General features: G+C 42.7%; 1 protein-coding gene and 1 long non-coding RNA gene across 2 annotated transcripts in view; one reads left to right on the forward strand and one right to left on the reverse strand.

Annotated features, from left to right (window-relative positions):
- Positions 1-367: 367 nt before the first annotated feature.
- Positions 368-7,111, reverse strand: LOC135459581 (uncharacterized). The gene is made up of 3 exons (XR_010443052.1): positions 5,005-7,111; positions 2,970-3,429; positions 368-2,153 (listed from the first exon to the last, which is right to left on the reverse strand). It is a non-coding gene; the product is annotated as an uncharacterized LOC135459581 (long non-coding RNA).
- Positions 7,112-8,114: 1,003 nt separating this feature from the next.
- Positions 8,115-21,328, forward strand: part of PCSK1 (proprotein convertase subtilisin/kexin type 1) — a 28,194-nt gene continuing 14,980 nt past the window's right edge. The window contains exons 1-6 of the mRNA XM_064735457.1: positions 8,115-8,469; positions 9,968-10,072; positions 13,425-13,535; positions 15,668-15,814; positions 16,283-16,359; positions 17,969-18,057. Of these exons, the coding sequence (XP_064591527.1) occupies positions 8,287-8,469; positions 9,968-10,072; positions 13,425-13,535; positions 15,668-15,814; positions 16,283-16,359; positions 17,969-18,057 (712 nt within the window). The 5' untranslated portion in view covers positions 8,115-8,286. The remainder of the gene's footprint in view (positions 8,470-9,967; positions 10,073-13,424; positions 13,536-15,667; positions 15,815-16,282; positions 16,360-17,968; positions 18,058-21,328) is intronic.

The raw sequence follows: 21,328 nt of genomic DNA on the forward strand, positions 1-21,328 counted from the left end.
ATCCCAGACAGACAGAAGCTAAACAAGCCTTCCCCTTCAGCCCTTAAATTCTGATTCTACCTCCTCCCACCCGGGCAATGTGAGGCAATGAGGAATGAGGACTGTCTTCAGCTCATAACATTCCCTCTGACACTCCTTTCTCCTCACACTTTCTTTCTGCTCCGGCACAGGCCCCTTCCCTGGGCTGCAGGCCCTCACATAAGCCCATGCCAGGGTCCTCTCCATGAGCTTCTGGCTCAGAATGAGCCCCTGCACTGGCACCTCTCCCCACACCAAAATATTCCTCACACCAAAATATTCCCTACACCAGAACAAAAGTAATGCCATCACAACACCAACAAAAGTGAGAAATTTACAAACATGATAAAATTCCAGTGCTGGGCCCCACTGCAGCAATAAAATATTTCCCACAATTATTCCATTCTTCTGGCTGTTTCCAGCCCAAGTTTGGTTCACAGCCAAGTCCCAATAGAGTGGTGAGGAGACTTCTCAGAAGACCTCTTGGTTTCAGAAGTCTCCCTGACATCAGCAGGGCCCATCAGGGCAGCTCCATTTGCTGTGGCACAGGACACTTAGTCACAGGATCATGTATTCCAGCCAACAAAGTGGGAAGAGCAGTTTTTCGTTCTTATCTCTGCTTCTCACCATCCTACCCTTATTTTCAAGCAGTAATAAATTATTGTCAATTAAATTGAATTAGGTAAATGAAATTAATTTCCCCCAAGTCGTATCTGTTTAGCCTGCAACAGTAATTGGCAAGTAGAGATCTCCCTGTCCTTATCTCAACCCAGGAGCTGCTGCTGTTGCTTATTTCTTTCCCACCACCCTTTGGGGAAGGATGAGGGAGAGAGCAGCAGGGTGGAGGCCTGGCAGGCCGTTCTTGCCATCCCACCACACATATGAAGGCATTTAACAACTTTGCATCATCAGCACTTAATACACTTTTAATTTAGGGTGACACCTTGGGTTTTTTTGTTATTTTGGGCTTATATTTCCTGTAATGCAGAAGGTTTTTGAAAACTCCTCTAGGAGATCCCCTGGGGAATTCAGTAGTAGAACAGATGCAGGGCCTAGCACAGCAAGAGCCAGGCACCTTTAATGGGATGGGTGTGTCCATGATATAAGAGAAACAAACTTGGCATTCCTTTCTGGGTCCAGGAAAAGTCTCTGTTGAGGAGACAGTGGAACCTGGAGGTCCTGGATGAACCTTCCATGGGTCAGAGTTGGGTGGAGGGATGCATGACCCTGCACTGTGGAAAACCTCTGAGTTTGATGCTGCATCTTTGAAGCATTTTCTAAAATGCACACCCTACCCTTAAAAATGGTGCTTGCTTTGGCTGCCACAGCACTGGTAAAAATGCCTCCAATCACAAGCATGACACACAAACAGAAGAACTGGTTTTGTGTGTTTATCAGTTTTGGATGGGGCCTAGTGATTTACTTGGAAATAGTATTGCTTTATCACAGCTAAACCTAGACTCAAAGAATATTTAAAGAAATCTTTTCCAGCTGCTGCTGGTACCTCAGTAGCCCAAACTCTTGCACCTTTGAAGCCAGATTGTAATAATTTGAGGGAAAGTAGCACTTGAGTTATTAGCTAAAGGTAAACAGGCAGCCCTTGGAAGCATCCAAAAGCATCAAAAAGCAGCCAAAATCATCAAAAAACACTCAAAATCATGATGTGTGGCCAAGTGTCACCCAGCAGGGCAGGTTGTATAGCACAGACTTTTGAGATACTGCCCCAAGGAGCAGCAAAACCCAGGCTCAGGCCTGGCTTATCTGCCAGGCCTCGCTTATCAGCCTGATGCTGTATTGGCCAAACCAACATGTTTTAATTTCAGTATAAGGATGCTTAGATTTACTCCTCATTGGCATAATACAAGCCAAAGTTAAGTCATTTAGGCAGTGGAATGATGAGGAGAGGAATTTTATGCTCTATGATGAAACTAGACCAATTTTAAGCAAGTTTAGGGATGTAGATAAGTGGTGGGCCTGGCAGTGCTGGGCTGGACTTAAGGGTCTTTTCCAACGTTGGTCATCCTCTTCTGTGATTCTTTTCTCTTGTCTTTGTAAATTATAGACACAGTACTGGCTTTGGTAAGAAGCACAGGCAATTTAATTTCTCCCATTTTTCTTCAGCAAGACTAGCTTTCCTGAAAGAAAACAAGAAAGCTTTCCTCAACAAGAAAGCTTTCATGAAATTTTAACCTAAAATAATATTTTGTTTTACCCACTTATTACTTTAAAAAAATAGAGAAAAGGACAAGATATTTTTTAAATGTAGGTTTTTATATAGCTCTGAATGGGGTTTAATCTGTTTTTCCATGTATTTTTGCTCTTCTCTCATGTATTCATGCTCTTTGTTCTTTCCGGTCCTTTCTATTTCATCCTACTTGAAATGGAACATGAGGAGGAAGAACACAGCATAAGAGCCATTTAAAATAATTAATCAATGTACTTAGTCTTCTAAAAATACTCATACAAAATCACCCCCTTAAAAAATAAACATGTAACTAAAACAGTAATTTTGAATTCTCAGAAATGTTTTCAGCAAGGCTAAATATTAATTACACTGTTATTAAATCAACAACAGATTTGTGAATATATTCATCCTTCTACAGGGATTTATTGAAGAGCTTGCAGGCTAGTAGAATAAAATCATTACCATAAATAAAATATTATTACAAATGTAACACAGGTATGAAGAAATTTAAAACGTCAGGTTTGCAGATACAGGTGATAAAATATTTCCTTAAAATATTTCCTTAAAAATAAAAATTAAAATAAAAATAAAAGAAAATAAATAAATGAAAATAAATAAAAATAAAATTAAAAAAAACAAAAAAATTTTTTTTTTTAATATTTCCTTTCTTTGTTCACTTCTTCTATCAGGATTTTCAAAAAAAATCCCCAATAATACCTCTTTCTATTGCCATCAGTAAAACACTTGAGTTGGACTTTGTCCTTACCAAATAGATTACTACCATTTCCCTGAGGGCACCGACCTCTCCTACAGCCCCATCCATGCCTTTTCCCAGGGCTTTTTTTGCTCAGGTTGGCTTTGCAGAGCAAACAGACCCATCCAGGTGGCCACAAACGTGTGGTTGTTCCCCAACTGCTTCCTGCTGGCCCCGGGTGGCTCCTGGTGTCATTAGGGCCCCTGTTCAACCACGTGTATGGCCAGGAGGGCATGTTTGTGTTTCATTTGTACAGACATGATTAGCTCCTTCCTGGGGCTTGTCTGCTGTAAAACTGGAAATGTGTCATGGGCTATTACCCAAGCAAATGTAATGCCCCCAGAATAAATATGCCCCGCAAGCTCACAGGCTGTAATTGATGGAAAAACAGGTGTTCCCCCTTATCCTCTGTGATTGCCTGCACATATGGCCTCTTTTATGCCGTCCTCCAATTGCTTTGTAGTGCTGGCTCCTGCAGAAAAAGAAATAGTGTTACTGTAAAAGAGTGGGTTTCAAGAGTGTTCTTCGGTCCACAGCCAAATTAAATACAAGCAGCACAGCCCTTTTTAGTATTTAACTAATTAAACTGCAGCAGCCACCACAAGCACTTCAGGCATCACACTGCATTTCCAGCTACTCTTGTTTTAAAAAGTGGTGCTCTGACTTTGCAAATTAAAGCCACATATAACACAAATTCCCATTTGAGTGGTGTTAACATCCTCAAATTGGACATTTGAGTGGTGTTAAAATCCTCCAAATAGAAACAGTAAAATAATATCAACTCCTGGTTGGTTTTTTACCTCACAGGCTGAAGTTTTGTGTTAAAAAAAAAACAAACATTTAGCTCCCAACAGCTGTGTAAGACCTACTGGCCTTGCGGTGTTAAAAACAGGAAGATTTTGGAACGAGGCACAGGCAAAAATGTCAATGGTGCCTTTATATAACAGATTTTCGAGAAGATTTTTTTTCTCCTGGGTGAATGCACTTGCAGGAGAAATAAAAGAAGAAGGGTGGCTGAACAGCTTGAGGGCCACCCTTAAGAGGTGAAGGCTGGTGATGCCCAGCCGCTAAAATCCTTAGTCCAGGACTGGGCTGAATGTAAATCCTGTGCTGTGATCTGTCCCTCCCAGCATGTATCTCTGTTTCTGCATCACTCTTCCTGTCACAGCAAGGCTTGCAGTGGACAGGAAAAGTCTCTGCTTCACTTCTCTGGGTGGTAGAAGATTCCCAGAGCCAAGGCTTGGTTTTATCTCTCTCTGTCAACCCAGCAGTGTGTGCAGGGACTCAGCAACGTTCAGAATATGCTCCTTTTGCTCCCTAAACACACCTCTTTGGTTTTTCATAGAGTGGGTTTATGCTTACCCATCAAGAACTACCAGTATTTTAACCCAAATTCAGCATACATATTGAAAGCAAGCTCTGTGGGTAGAAAAAATATTCTTCGCTTGATCTTACAAAATCAAATGGGCTGATCAAGATATGACATCAGAGATGAATCCCCTGTCTGGCTTTTACATTGTCACTGATCTAAAGGAAAATGTCATTACATAATACCTTTCTTCATCCAAAATATGCTTGCAACAAAACAAGATGATAAAACAGCAGCATCCTCCTGAACTCCTTTGAGTTTTCTGCAGATAAACATGGTGCTTTGTCACACACATCTTTTATGAAAAATCCTTTCCTTAGGATTTTTCCTCCTGAGAAGCTGAGAGGCCTCAGGAAAAAAATGTAAACAATGATTATCTGCTGCTGTGGAATGCAACAGGTGCATCTGGGATTGGTCTCATGTGGTTGTTTCTAATTAATGGCCAGTCACAGTCAGCTGGCTCGGAGAGAGAGTCCGAGCCACAAACTTTTGTTATCATTCCTTCTTTTTCTATTCTTAGCTAGCCTTCTGATGAAATCCTTTCTTCTATTCTTTTAGTATAGTTTTAATGTAATATATATCACAAAATAATAAATCAAGCCTTTTGGAACATGGAGTCAGATCCTCGTCTCTTCCCTCAGCCTGAGACCCTTGTGAACACGGTCACAGTGTTTTTACCTGCCTTTGGTTTTCCTTATGTCCTGCTCCTGTTTATCTCTGCTCTTTCCTTTATTGCCTCAGCAAGAAGAGAGCTGCTCCCCTTCTATAAGATGCACAAAGAAGAAGAAGAAATGTGTCAGAAGAAGAAGAAATGCATCTTTCTCACTTTATCCATTCCTGGGGTACTTTCATTTCTGTGACAGCTTTCTCAATTCACAGCTTGCAGGGTTTCATGCCTGTGCTTCCCACTTCTGTAAGAGATAAAAGTCACAGAGCTCTGGCCACTGTTCAGAGGTGCTGAAGCTCCTGAACTCCTCCAGCCTTCCCCACTGCACAGTTCTGACTGGAGGGATGGGTTTGTTGGACATCAGGGTGGACATGGTGAAGCCACGGGGCACCAGCTGCAGAGAGTGATGCTCCCCACACCAGGAACAGATGTCTGGAGAGGTGCCACGGCAGCCAGCAGAGAGCGGGGCTCCAGATTATGGCCTTGAACTTTAAATAAGGATTACCAAGTTTAAATAAGTTATGTCTGCTAACAAGCAAGGAAACGGGCTGCTGTGTGTGAGTACCTGGCTTTTCAAAACCAGCCTGTCTCCCCTTTTCATGGACGGTCTTTGGAGGATCAGAAATGTGGGTACAAAAGCACAGCTACAGCCTCAAATATTTGCATGCCTTTTGACAATAAGGGTGAAAAACCCACTCAGGTAAACTCCTGGCCCTTGTAACTTAGGATTTCATCCTTAGTGTTACATGCTGTATTCGTGGATATCTTACCTATGTGCAAAGGAATATTTTCCGCTAGGTCTACAAGGGTATATTTCTGCTTGGGGAATGTAACTATTCTCACTGAAAAAAACCCCTCTGCAGCAGGTTTGTATTGGGATGTGGACCCCCTGGAAGCAGGTCTACCTTGAATTCCATGTTGAACTGAAGTTATAAAGAAGAAATAATATTTTCATAACCAGCCTTGCTTCAGATCTTACACTCAGATATAATACCACCGGGTGCAGTAGGGTCTAAATAAATATTTCACTGGTAAACAACAAGCCTAAATTGTTTATGAAGCATAAAACAATTATCTTTGACTCCACCTGATGCTGCTGAGCAAGCTGTTCCTATTTATTGTGCTATTATTAGATGGGAATTTGGTGCATTGGACAGCATCTTTCCTGAATGGATGACATAACCAAGTCCATGTGGCACAGACTCATTCTCCAGCACAATTCAGAACTCTGTACACAGTCCATCATCCTACATGGAAGGATTTCTTAAAAAACCAAACACATGTGAATGTATTTATCATTTAGAAAAGGGTGCCTGGACTTTCAAAACACTCCTGTGGATCTAGATGTTCTGACTACTACTTAAAGATTTGAGGATATAAATTGCTATTATATGTACATACAACTCTGATTTAATTTCTGTTTGGAGACAATATTTCTGCAGAGCTCCTTAACACAAAATACAGCAAAAAACCCATGCCAGTTTGCACTGTCAGTGATGAGAAATGAGAGGTAAAAAAGCAGTTTGGGTTACCACTGGAGGTAACACTCACACAGGAAAAACCCACATGGAATCAGAAACTGCTTGGTGAGGTGGCCACATTTAAATAAAGCCTCAGAAACAGCTCTAAAAATGGAACAGAGGGATCTTTAAGGCATCTGTCCAGGAAAGTGAATAAATTGTATTTTTGGCAGAGAGCACTGAGAAAACCATGCAGAGAATAAAATAAATTAAAATGAACAGGAACCACGTGCCCTGGTTGCTGCCTCGGCTTTGGTGAACCTTGACCTGCTGTTGCACTATGTTGCAGAAAGCAAACTTGGGTGAGCAAGAGGATGGTGTTCCAGTGCCATTTTATCAGTGTTCTACTCTATATCAATATTTATTGATATTCTCTTGGCATTTCTAGTATGCGTACTACACACTTGCCCTTTCCCCCTCTTGTGGATCCGTTCATATTCCTGTTCTTTGAGGCTCCTACTCTGACAGCTGGCAGAGCAGTGGCAGTGATTGCAGCCCCTGGTCCCTGTGGGTCCATGGGGGATGCCCAGAACCATATCCACTCCCATGGTGATGCCTGGGAATGAGATGTCAGACATTGAAGCAATGATCTTTTAAAATGTTTTCCTCCCCTCATTGTTTCATATTTATGTTTTGTTTATTTTCCCATTTTAGAAGCCAGTGAAGAGCAAGGCAGGCATATCTGTCACTCCATAATAAATGGAAGGAAGCACAGTCTTGGAGCACAGATCTAAAACCAGCTTGCTAAAATTTACAGTTAAAAAGTTGGAAGAATCAAGACATGAAATACAGTGCACCATAAAGTGAAGATGCTAAATGGTTCAGTTTCAGAGGCAAAGGGCATTTAGAGAACATCGGGAAAGTTTTAGAAGCATTTTCTAGCGGGTGAAAAGACAACGAAAAGGTAGAGGGAACGTGAAATAAAGCTGAAGGGGCTGGGGAAATGCAGATGCAAAATGCAAATGTGTAAATAACTGTTTAACAAATTGAAAGAATTGCTGAAAAAGTACAATGTGCAGACCCCTGCATGTGATTATTAGAATAAGAATTGAAATTATTTTTAAATGAGAAATTGTACAAAATGAATAGCTGTATTTGAGGACAAACATTTGCCCACCATCTCCAGGGTGGGCAGGGTGCCCATTAGTGCCGCACGTCTGTGGTGTGCCGGAGGTGTCGGGGGACAACGCGCCGTAATCGCGCTGTGCCGCCCGGTGGGTCCCGGGTGAGAAGCCCAATTGAACAAAAAATCCTAAATTCACCTCGCTCTGCCCTCGCACCGAGGCGAGAGGGGGCAGAAAACCCACCCCCGACGGGATGGGTGCAAGGGGCGGGCGGGGTCCGCGCTCCTGCCGCACCGATGCCCTTCAATAATGGAAACGATCGCGCACCGGCACGGACCGACCCTCGGGGACCAGAGCCCGCATCCCCGTCCCGCCGAGCGCTGCCGCCCCCTCCATCCCCCTCCCGGTGCCCCGAGGCCCGCCGGGCTTCGCCCCCGCGCCCCCGCCTCCATCCCGCTCCCTTCCGCGCCCCCCCGGGAATCACCCCCCCGGCTCGGGGGCCAGGTACACTTGACGTCAGGATGGCTGTCGTCGTTTTGACGTGTAAACACTCATTTCCATTCCGGCTCCGGAGGGTCTGTGTGCCTCGGGCAGCCGCGCCGGCAGGCAAGGCAAGGCAGGCAGGGCTCCGCTCCGCGCTATCGCGTAGCAACGCGGCGCCGCATCCCGCATCCCGCATCGCGCATCGAGCATCCCGCGTCCCGCGGCCATGGCCGGGCGGCGTTGGGCCGGCCCGTGCGCGGCTCTGGCCGTGCTCCTGGCAGCCTGCTCCCTGCCCCGAGGAGGCAGCGCCGGGCGGCTCTTCCTCAACGAGTGGGCAGCGGAGATCCCGGCTGGCCCCGACGCTGCCAGAGCTATCGCGGACGAGCTGGACTACGACCTGGTGGGGCAGGTACGGCCGGGCGGGGGACACCCGCAGGATGCCCCGCGACGGGGCTCCTCTCCCATCCCGCGAGCATCATTCCCTCCCCGCTCCCTCCAACTTGTGCCCGGCTGCCGCCCGCGGGGCTCCGGGGAGTTTGAAGCTCCCGGTCTCCCACCGCAGCCTCCTGGGGGCCGGCCAGGGACGGCTCTCTCCGAGGGGACGGAGCAGAGAGACTCTGGTCTTCCCCAGGGGAGCGGGCGGGGACCTCTGGCTCTCCTTGACGGGAGCGGGCAGGGCGCTCCCGTTCTCTTTGGCTGGACTGGGCAGGGTCGGGCGGGAGGTCCGGCTTTCCCTGGAGGAGTCCGGGCAGGGCAGCTGGCTCTCCTTGAGGAGAGCGAGCAGAGTCAGGCAGGGCACCCCGCTCCTCCTGAGGAGACCGGCCGTGCACCCGCAGTGCCCCGGGCACCGGGCAGGGCTCTGCCCCGGCTTTCCCCCGGCAGCTCGGGCAGGAGGAGGAGGGCGCGGGCAGTGTCGGCTACGACCCCGCTCCGCCTCCGCCCCGCCGGCTCCATCGCCATCGCGGGGCTTCTCTCCAGCCATCCCTCGGGCGCTTTTTTGGGATGCCGTGACGTCAGCGTTGTCAGGGATGAGTAACCGCCGTGAGGGAGCAGCTTCGCCTCAACCTCCCGGCGAGGGTCCTGCGCCGGCCACGGCGCCCCCAGCTCTGGGACCCTGCTGTCCCCGGCCCGGCGCCGTGGTCGGGGTCGCGGCCAGTCCCCCTCCGTGTCCCCGGTGCTGCCCGCGGGCTGCCAGTCCCCTCTGGCCGCCTGCCCAGCCCCGCTTTGGGGCACGGCCGTGTTCAACTCGCTCCCAAATCCGTAGGTGTGATCCCAGCTATGTGAAATCGGATCCCTCCTGCGTGTGATGCCACCTGCGCGGGTTTGGTCCTGCTGCCCTTGTAGTCTCTGCATTTGCCCGCACAGTTGTCAAAGAGCCCGTCCTTAGCAGAGTGGGATATTCAAAGCCAGCGGGATGCTCCTGGCTTGCCCGGTGGCCGGCTGGCTGCTGAGCGAGTGAAAATGCTGCTACAGCGGGTGCCTGAACTACCCAGCCCCGCAGTGAGGTGTCTGAAGCCAGGCGAAGCTTTTCACACCTGTCCAGCTCAAACACAGGAAAAGCAGATAAAACTGGTGAGCAATCTGCCCACCTTGTCCTTGCCGAGGTGAGTCCGTGAGTACTGTGGTCATTAGCGCAAGTGCTGTGTAACTTGAGTGCTGCAGTTGTAATGACTGCGCTTGAGTAGCCCAAATGAAATTACTGCCCCGGCTTCTTCTAGCAGCACGCAGGCTGAGAGAAGCACTTGTTACTGGAAGAGTGCTTCCTTGTTTGGATTAAAATATCTACAGGCTGGTTTCTTGCTCTTTTGTCTTTAAGGCAGCGTGAACTCGTTCAGGTTTTGATTGTTGGTACCTGCTCACAGTGGGGAAATGCTTCCTGATAATTAAAGCACGCCTGTGTCTTACAGATTGGATCACTGAAAAACCACTATTTATTCAGGCATAAGAGTCACCCAAGACGGTCCCGAAGAAGTGCTATTCATATCACTAAGAGACTTTCTGATGATGAGCGGGTAAGTGTTAAATTTATTCTTTTTTTAAATTTTATTTTAAATTCTGTCTCCTTACCCACTAGCTTTGTAAAGAGGTCACAGGCAGGCCTTTCTCATTTTGCAAGTCTAATATATTCAGCCATCCATCCTTGCGCTGAATGATACTTAACTATTCTGTCATTCACAGGCCGAGTCTGACCCTCCCTTACCACATATTTTACAAGAGGTTTCCAAATTAAGATTTAAGATGTGCAGCACCGGAATTTCAGATGTTGATGTGCCACTGAAGAAAATGTGAACAGGGAACTAAGGGGGTGGATTCAAAGTAAAAATCCATAGATGCACTAAGTTTAATTAGGCCACGTCTGTGCAATTACCATGTGAATTAGGTTTGATTTAAAGTGACTGAATATTAAGTAAAAAAAAAAGAAGCAGGGATAAAGGGCTGATGTTCTGCTGGATTGGCTTCTACAACAAGCTAAAATCCCTTTTCAAAAGATCCATCACACATTCCAGACTTGCAGCTTTTTGTTACAATGATCTGCTACTGCAATCAGAGCAGGGAAACTGGAGAGGGGTCTAAGGTACAACCCACTGGTGAAGCAGACCCCTCCTTTGTCCAGCTTTATTTCAGAGAGAAGTATTTCTGTTTGCAACCATAATGAAAAACTGAGGTGCATGACAAATTTAAAGAGCAGACCAGAAAGCTGTCAGCCTCTCTTACAAACTATTTTCTGGGAAATGTCACAACAACAACATTTGATTTTAAGATCAGCATTGTTGCAACAATCACTGTGACAATATGAGCTGTCCAAAGCATGAAGTAACCTAGTTGTCAAAACCAGCAAATTCTCTTATAAGGACAAATCACTGCAGAATGAGTAATCTTCTATCTGGAGGTTTTAGATGCAAATGTCAACTAGGAGGAAATATTCTGTGTGGCAAGACAGGGTGTTTGTTTTGCCTGTTTTGTTTCAAAAGTGTACAATCTCATCTATTTCCTTGCAAGCAGGGACTGGTCTAACAGTTAAAGTTGAAATAATCCCAAATTGGGGATGTTCAAACCTGCAGATTCAGTCTAAACTAGCAATTATGCCTATATGACGACATGTCCCATGTAGTCACATAGGTATTTCTATTGTAATACAGTGTTCAGGACCAGAGTTTTGGGTGCAGTCTCTCCCTTTTTTGGGTTCGCTGCATCCAATGAATCTGTTGCACAGGGAAGAATGAGAGTGTTGCAATGCATCTCCTCCTAAAACTGTAGCAGAATGGAAGTGATTGTATCATATTGCTACCAGACATTATTGCATCCTTGCATTCTTAGATTCAAAGTGCTGCAGGTGATTTGCTAAATTTACTCCAATTTCCATTTTATTTACCATCCAGTATGCAAATTAATTCAGTGGATAAATGAGATGTAATTATGCATTATGTAAGTGTATAAACACAGAGCAATCATGTAATGCTGTGTAGTTACACAGGGACCTTTGCACTAAGGAGCTGATCTTGTTCAGCAGCAGCCTACTTAAAAAGATTTAGATTCAACCTTTAAAAAGAGAGAGAAAAAGGGAATCCTGTTTTTGTTTGTAAAACGCCTTCATGAATTTTACGGTATGTTAAGTGTGAAAGTTGTGGTAAGACTTGGCTCTAATCTGAGTATTTATGTGCTTCCTATAGTGTTTGTTGTAAAACAGATAAAGGCTATGAATACATTGAAGGGATATAATTATCTGGTTACCTACCTTCTTCTAGTATTTGCACTACTTTCCAAATTTACTTTCTTGCAAGTAGATTTGAATTGAGAATTTTTTTACTGCTTTATGTATCAGTGATTGGAGATTTGGCATGGGGACTTCAGCTTTTGCTGGGGGTGGATGGCTGGAACCTCACCCAGCTGCTGAGTGACAAACGTTTTGCTTGTTTGCCTGACATATGTGCCTGGGAGTTTCAGCTCATTTCCCTTCAGTGCACTTGCTCCCCGTGAAAAGAAATAACAAGCGTGGAAGTTGTCAACTGCTAATTACTGTTGGGTGGTGAAGAGGTCAAGCTTTGCTGTGGGCAGGGAAGAGAGATAGAGGTAATTACTCCAACGTGTGCACAAGTATGTATGGCCTGAGATATCAATAGAGCAGTTTAAAATACCCACACTTGCATGGGTATATTCATCTTCTATGACCAAGGTTTGGGGGGGTTTAGGACTAAATATATAGCAAAGAGAATCGTAAACATGCCTAATGCAGATACCGTTTTAGGGGATTTATGTTCTTGTAGTGAATTTTCATTAGGCTTTCATTAGAAAATTGCATTTTAATCAAATCCTACTTCTTAATCATAACTTCTGAGTCACTATTATCTCATATATGGTGATAGATGTCAGGATCATAAAGCTGCTCAATCACAGTAGATAAAAGGAACAGAATCTATTCAGAGCTTGAAAGTAAAAGATTAGATATAAGGCACCCTCCATGAGAGGCTTGTCACAGGATCTTGGCAATCTTACTGAACCTGTTTTCTTTGCCTGCTTGGAATTTGGGATGAAAAGGACCAACATATCTGCGTCAGAGTGATTGTACGAGGACCAACTAATAATGTTTTATTCCCTTTCCAAAAAGAGCACACAGCACAGAGAGAGGCATCATCATCAGGATTTCATCTGAGCTGGGTTCAGTAATGCATTCAAGGGCAGTACACATTTAAAATACAACCTAGTGACTTAGAGACTGCTGTGCCTGTGCACAAAGGCTGTGCAACTCTTTTGAAGCTTTATCAAAGCACGCTGAAGCATTTTGGCTTTCAGTTGCCTTAAGTGGAATTATGCTGGTGATGAAGTTAGTCTAATATTCATAGCTTGCTAATTGACCACTTTTCAAAACACCACTAGGAAGGAGACTTGGAGGTCCAGCTGGTCTGTGAGTAACAGCATCATTATGATTGCTAGACTAAAGCCAGAGACAATCTTTCTTCTTGCCTTTTCACTCCCAGTAGAGAATGAATAAATGATAAGTAGGGGAAAGAAGCAGGCCGTGGTTTTCCCTGTTTCAGTAAGCACCATTGCTTAGATGACCTTCTAGCCCTACTACATGGTTTTATTTGATGCAAAAACCTGCCTTGTGTCACTCACAGGAGTTTCTTGTTAACTTGTATTTAATGGTTTTCTGTGAATTGATTCTACAGTATAGTGATTTCACCAAGTTCTCTCCCCTAAATCTCACTGCACTGCAGTTTAAATAATCCTCTTCCCTGTACTGAATGCTGCTCATTTTGCTTTAGGCACCAAAATCTCTCTGTGTGATGAAAGCCATTATACTCCAGGTTAAGAATGTCCCAAATTGAAGAGGTTCACTTATCGTAATTTTGCAAATAATTGCAGGTGTCATGGGCAGAACAGCAGTATGAAAAAAAGCGAACCAAGCGTGCTGCCGTGAGAGACTCAGCTGAAAGCCTTTTCAACGACCCTATGTGGAATCAGCAGTGGTATCTGGTAAGAATTTGTTGCCCTGTGGAACTGAGGAAGGTGGTTGTGCCACCAGCTGCATTATTTTACCAGTATCAGAGTGGTTGCACTGAGGGGAATAAATGAAAAGTCTCTTTTGTTAGCGTACACTGTAAAAATGAGTGATCTCTATAAATAACATTTTCAGGCAACCTTCTCTCTTCTGTGGAATGTCACTTCTGCAAAGATCCTAGATCCATTACCATATCTGAAGCTGGCCATCTATTTCTTTATTAATTATTTATTAATTGGTAGTACAGAATACATATACCAGATTAAAACAAAAGCATCTGCATGCATGTGACAAGCACCTTCAGCTATATGAACTAGGATTTCTGTGTTAGAGGGTCTCTAAAGCTTGCTCATATGCTCAAAACCTCAGGGAAAAAAAATTTCCTGAGCTCCACAGTTTCTATCTGCATGTGTCAATTGAGAAATCCCCTTGATCATTTAGATTTTACATGGTTTCTTCCAAGAGCCTGTGTTTCCATTGTGCATCTAGCTGTACTTTCAGTCTAGGATTCATTGCTTTTACAGAATAGGGATGGGATTAAAGGTGGGTATAACAAATCAGAAAGAAAGGTCGAGCACAAATGGGGCCTGAGTGGCTGGAAATACTTTTCCTCAGGTCATTTGTGAGAAATAATACCAAAATCTTGGCTACTTTCCTTCTCTTGAGCTAGGGAAGATGAATTATAAACCACATAGCATAAAATATTTCCACGAAGATTCCTGCAGACTTCTTTTGAACAGAAAAAATGTTGTTATCTGTAAGAATTTAGCTTTTCTTAGATCCAGAATGTCTGTTTGCTTCCTTGCCTGTATCCAAAAAAGCAGGACATTTCCAAGATGTCTGTATTAGACAAATACACAAACACACACATGATTCATAAAAACAGGGGAAAAAAACCTGGCAATGTTCTGCTCTCCAGATTTAGTTCCTTTTCCCACCTCTTTATGGTTTTCATTACTTTTCCCTCTAGTTTTCACAGATGAGAAACAAAAACCTACTGCTTAGCCTTGTTCGCAATGAACGTTGAATTTTTCTAATTAAATGCATAAAAGAGTTAGACATTTTCTTCCAAAATATGTTCTTTGCCTTGTAGTGAATAACTGGCTATTACCTTATTTTTATGATTTGATGGCAACAGTTTTAGCTCTATCCTGTGTACTTTCATACATCACCAGGAAAAAAAAATTATTTTATGGATTCAAGAGAACAAAGCTTAAAATCTCAAATAATTTCCTGAATGGAAGCAGTCAGGTACAGATAGCAAAATATGAAAGAAATTTCATCCCCATAACAAATTTCTTTTCCTAAACCTTATATTTTATGCGGTATTTCTTTGGAAACAAAGACATACAGAAAACCTGCCATCAGCTAATGTAATTGTGCACAGAGAAACAGAAAGAAAGTGCTGCTTTTTACATCTCTGCTTTTATGGGGGGCTGTAAGCATGTTTTCTAAATTAGATGTATGCACTGCTGCTTTAGCATTGGAGGGGGAAAATGACCCATTTAGGAGATACTCTTCAAAAAACTTGCTGCAGAAGAGAAGGCTACACATGATTCATACTTCCAGCTGATTTACCACAGGAACACCAATGAGGGTAGTAAAAAGAAAATTGTGATTCAACGCAGTTGTTCCCAACCAAACGACTACCTTAATTGTTTTACCCATTAATTACTTTGCTCTGGCTAACTTTAACATCCAAGGAGAAAATACACTTGGAGGAACTCCAGCTCACTGCACTGCGGGCACTGTCTTGGCTCCTCATCAAATGGAAAGAACAAACATTAGCAGGTCTGATTATTAACCCAGTGTTCCAAGGTCCATCAGTGCATCCTCACCACTCCTTTCAGTTTCTGCTGCCTACTTACCAAAAATACAAGGTGTTTTTTGTTCAGGAGTGCTCTTCAGGGGTATTTGTGCAGTGGGATAAATCTTTCAATGCCACAAGTATTTGATGAAATTAATTTTTGGCTTGTATTTGCAAAATTTGAGCGAAATACACAAGTTCTGGCTGAGATTGTTTACAGCATCTTTAGAATATGACTTTGGATCAGTTTGGTATAAATGGATAAAATACTGATTTATTTGAATCCATTCTGTCCCACAGCAAGATACAAGAATTACTCCATCCCTGCCCAAACTGGATCTCCATGTTATTCCTGTGTGGCAGAAAGGATTCACAGGGAAGGGAGTCGTCATCACAGTCTTGGACGACGGATTGGAGTGGAATCACACTGACATCTATGCTAACTATGTAAGTTTGAGCATTAGAATGCTGTGGAATAGATTAACCAGTTGTAAATTTGATAAACAGACACTCTTCCCCAGCTCATTGTCTGTTCTGTAAGTCAGCTCCTGCAGTACAGAGACTGAAACACTTGCCTTAGGCATGATTTGGAGCCTGGTCTGTGTCACAGGAAGCTGAATGCCACTTAGCAATGGTAGCAGGGCAGATATTTTGTTGTTTTGTTTTTTCCTGCAGTAGATTTATTTCCCAGATGCATTTGTATGTAGTGGTTTAATGATAAATTATTAAAGCTCCATGAAAAAGTTATGGAATTGTTAATGGCCATCAAATTCTACCAGCTTGATTGCTGCCAATGAGGCACATCAAGTAAATAAATACAAAATCTAGAACCCATTTTGTTAGCAATTTAGAAATGCCTTTTCTAGTTGTCTGAATTAATTCTGCTTCTCTTTTTTTTTTTTTTTTTACACGTAGGACCCAAAGGCAAGTTACGATTTCAACGACAATGATCATGATCCCTTTCCTAGATATGACCCAACAAATGAAAACAAGTGAGTAGCTTCACTGCTGTCTGAAGAGAAAAAAACATTGCAGTGTTAGTTTGTGTGTTAGAAGATACAAGTGGAGAAATTTCTGTGTAGGTGTCCTGTGGCAATTATTTTATGAGAGGAAGAATTTGTGTAACAGAATCACTGCATGCTTGAGCTTGGAAGGGACTTCTGAAGGTCATCTGCTCAAGCAGGGAGCTCTAGAGGCTTCTGCCCAGCACGATCAGGATGGCTTTTGAATATTCCAAGGAGGGAGAGGCCACAACATCCCTGGGCAACCTGTGGCAGTGCTCGGTTGCCCTCAATGTAAAGAATCACTATTGGATGCTCAGAAGGAGCCTCCTGTGTTCCAGTTTGCAAGACCATTCTCACATAGCATTGATATAAACACTGGGATAAAATTCCTAGATGAAGAACTTCATAATTGTAATCTCCCTATGATGTCCTGAATTTCTTCATGCCATATGTAAGATGCTGAGGTATTGCTGCAAGATGAAGGGAATAACCTATTCTTGTGCCTCTGTTTGTTTCTGGAATGATATCTCCCAAAGTATATTTTTACTTCAATACTGTGCTTTCCACTGGAAATTTCAAATTAAAAAGTCTCAGTGGGTCTGTCAGACCTGGGCACGTCCATCATAGTCTGGTTATGGATTTTGTACATAAGAAAGAGAACAGGAGGCACCTCCCTAGAAGCTGGAACACAAAACAGTCAATTTCTTAAACAAATTAGGATGCCACTACTCTCTGCAGATAGCAAGAAACTGATGCATTGGTTCCCTGTTTCCCATCAGACAATACTGTAGCATTCACAACATAAATCATTGCATGAGGGAAAAAAAGAAAGATCAGTCTGAGGATAATATATCCATGAATAAGACATTTGAAAAATGGCATTTCTACTTTGTTGCAGTGTTATTTTAGAGAAAGAAGCCATTATCCTCTTGTTATGATGTCATTATCTCTTAAATCTACCTGTATTGTCTCTAATCTTTATTAATAAGTAAATGGAATTCAGCCCAGAAGCATTGAAGCATGTCACTGAATAACTATCTGTAGCCTTACATAATACAATGCTCTTACCTTGAGACTTATGGGAAGGATTTCTGTATTGAGGAATTAGAATCACCCATGGAAAAAAAAAATAATTGCATAGAAAAGAGTTTGCTACCAGAAAAAACAGGGACACTTTAGAGGCTCACTTTCTGAAATCCTACATAAATGCTGCGATTTAGAAAAGACATATCTAAATGTGTGATTAAAAAAATATTAGTATCATATTTCTGTCTGAAGACAAATTTTTAGCTTCATAATTTTATGCCACTTTTTCACTCTACTAAAATACTGACATCTTCAGTGAGATTAAAGAAAGCATTTATCGTCTCATGGAAATGTTCCTTTGAGCATTAAATAGGTAAAATTATATTTAATGAAGCTTAGGAGAAGTAAGTATTTTTGTATCATGTAGATACAACTCAAAAGCTCTTCAATAACTGCATATTGCATTAATTGAAAGGGAGAGTTTGAACAAATCAAGGTCCTTGACGAGTCTTTCTGTACAATGCAACAAAGCTGTTATGATGTGTTCTTTATTCTTGCTGTATTTATTCAGGCATGGGACACGGTGTGCAGGGGAAATTGCCATGCAAGCCAACAACAGAAAATGCGGAGTTGGAGTAGCCTACAACTCCAGGGTTGGAGGTAAGGAACAAAAATAATTAGATGTCTAATGTGAATGGAAACAAGACAGATGCTGAGCATTGCCAGATACCATTAATCTGAAATATGAATGATTGGTCATTCTTGGAAAACATTTATCTTGCAGTATTGCAAGCTTCAAAATCCTGTCTGGCAAGAGTGCTGAGTGACACCTGTACATGACAGGATTTCTTTAATGAAGTCTGGAATTGGATTATGAATAGACAGATAGGTAGAATATGTAACAAGAGCAGCAATAGTATAGGTGGGATGATGATGATTATGATGATAGTAATAAAATTAATAATCATAATGTTAAGAGTATTAACAGCAATTACTAATATTAACAACAAGAACAACAATAATAGCAATAAAAAATAATTTACCTAGAATTAAGACAGTATCTTTTAAGGAATGAAGGACTAATTACTTTTTATTGTTTATCCAGGGAAGGAGAGGGATTCAGTGGAGTGAAAGTAGGAGCACACAACATTATACCCATCAATATTTGCAGCATATTGTTTCCATTCACACAATTACATTCAAAAGGTCATGTCAGTCAAGTCATGCAAACTGCTGTGCTTTTTGTTTCAACACCTTCCTTCTCTACTGTCACCACAAGTTAAATTTGAAAACAAGTGAAGTCTTTCATGCCCACCAATCAATATCGTTGTTTTGCTTTTTAATCAGTGACTCAATCTGCTAGTTGTTTATGAAATTATCATGATGCAAGTATCAGTTGCAAATGGTTATTTAGCTCAGAGAAAGTTATTTGTACAGTCCTCCTTTTTCCATTATTCCCTCTTTTTCCTTTTAAACGACAGGATGACGAGTGGCAATTGACACCCATAACTTTCGTTCCCACCATTTCAGCGTGGTGTTTCCTCAGCTCCCAGTCACTCCACTGAGCTGTCATGGATGTCAGCTTTGCAGTTTGCCATTGCCATAATGCATTATGCTGTCATGATCTGTTTAAATAAAATATCTCACTCATAATATAAAGACGTCAGATTTTCAAAGGAAGGCAAAATGGATGAAGCTGCAAAGATGTCTGAACTCCCACTGTGCCCATATTTTAAGGCTCTTGCATCTACTGAGGAGATACTTCTACAGCTATTTGCATGCGATCCGTGCTCATTTGCAAATGCAAACTACAGATCTGTACAGGATGATTTATCTAGAAAAGGGAAATAGGAGGAAAAGCAGTCCAGCAATCCATATTACCCAGCAAGCAACATACATTTGGGTGGGGGAGGAGGAGGAATGGAAAAGTTGAAAGAAATTGTGAGCTGTTAGATGTGACCAGGCTGATTAACACCCAGACAGGGGTGTAAGAAAAATATGTTCAAAGAGCAGTGGAAGATAAGAGAAGTCTTCAAAACATTCAGATAAATTTGGAGTGGCTAAACACTAGAAGCTTTTTTGATGATCCAAGCTCTACAGGATTCATTTCTCCAGAGGCTGGTTTTCCCCCTCGGTTTTTTTTTTGGGTTTTTTTTTTCTAATCCATGAAATGACACATTGCACACTTGTACTTGACATTATTCAGGATGACTCCCTTAAGTGGCTGTGTGCTTGTAGCAGTTGCCATTTTGGACAAATCCGGTGGTCCACAGCCACTTCTCTCTGATAGTCAGCAATATCTGCTTCAGGGAAAGAAACCCGGGCAATGTGGAACACCTTGCTCTGCAGCCTTCAGCATCACTGGTTGGTTTAGCTTTGCCTTGAGGGGTAAAACAAAACATTCCATTGATTTTTTGTTGTTGTTGTTGTTTTTTTTCTATGAAAGTACTGAGTTTAACAATCCTGAGTGTTCTCTCCAGTCACATCAATGCCTGGCACTATTCTGCAGCACGGACTAGCCTCTCCAGTACTTTGTGGCTGTGAGTACCATGGGCTTCTCTGTGACTGTGTGAAGAAAAAATACTCTTCGTGCCAGTCTTCAAAGTGACACCTTTCAGTGCCCTTTAACATTTGCCTCTTGGTCTTTGTACACCTGAGAAATGTGTGTCCATCACCTCCGGTATAAATCAGAGTATTTTCATGCATACCTGATGGTACCGCTGTGTTATGATATTTCCATGGTGCTGCCATGGAAATTAAATTAAGAAGCTCCATTTTACAAAGGACTGGGCTGAGAGTTCGTGCACAGTGGCGTGTTGCTAAAAATAGCCCTTCTGTCAGGCAGAATATGTGTGTGTCTGAAATTGCCTTGGGCTTTGCCTGCTTTTGATTTTGTGGGACTGATGAGGGGAGCAAGAATAGAAAAGAGTTTATGCAAGAGGACATAATTGGAATCTGCTTACGGGAATATCACTGCAGTCATCAAATCCCTGAGTTGACTTGAGCAATCAGGATTTCTGACGATCAGGAAGGCAAGGCAGTGATTTTTTTTCCTCGAGCTGTTTTCATCAGTGTGGAGTCGTTGTTCTTGGGCGTTTTCTGGTTTTTGTTTCGTTTTGTTCTGTTTTCCCCTTATTATATTATTTATCTGCAGACCTGTCCGTCTTTTTCTGTGGGAAGTATGTGGGAAGCACACTACTCCTCCTCACATTCCCACCATCTCATTTTGTATTGCAAGCTCTCACCTGGGGCTTGCAGCCGCTTTCACGCAGGCAGATCTTTGCTTGGCATGAGAGAATCTGGAAATTCTGAGCCGACAGGAAAAATAAAGAGTAATCAAACCATTCTGAGTTTAAGACAATCCTGGGTAAGTGGTGTTTTTAGTACCTGAGGCACAGGATATACCTCGGTGCGTTTCCCAGCTTTGTGAGTGATAGTGGAGCAGCTGTGGTAGAGAGGATTAACTCCTTTGTCTGATTTTAGCACTAATGAATATGAAATAATAAAGCTCAGCTTTATCTCAGAGGTATTAGGAGTATTAAGAGGTCAGCCATTCAGGAAAAGAATTATGCTTGCAGTCTTTTTTTCCTCTGCTTTATAGCATAAAAAAAAGAACAAGACACTTAGCTGCAAGGGTAGGGTTGGAGGTTTTTTGTTGTGGGGTATTTTTTGGGTTTTTTTAATGGAATGACTACATTTTGCCTGCTGATCTTTGGCAAAATCCCCTTTTTTATGGAAATACCAGAAAATGAGTAGTCATAACTCACCAACTGCCAGCAATGGTGCAGCTGCTGTAGTGCTAACCTGCCAAATCCAAGGGAACACAGACATTTTTATTGCTTGTAAACACAAGCTGAATCCTGACTGAGGTGACTCTTATATTGCTGCTGTTGCTGTAAGAGCCATGCCACAGAGGGAATTTTGCCAGATT

This window comes from Zonotrichia leucophrys, chromosome Z, assembly GCF_028769735.1.
Source record: "Zonotrichia leucophrys gambelii isolate GWCS_2022_RI chromosome Z, RI_Zleu_2.0, whole genome shotgun sequence".
Lineage (NCBI taxonomy): Eukaryota > Metazoa > Chordata > Aves > Passeriformes > Passerellidae > Zonotrichia > Zonotrichia leucophrys.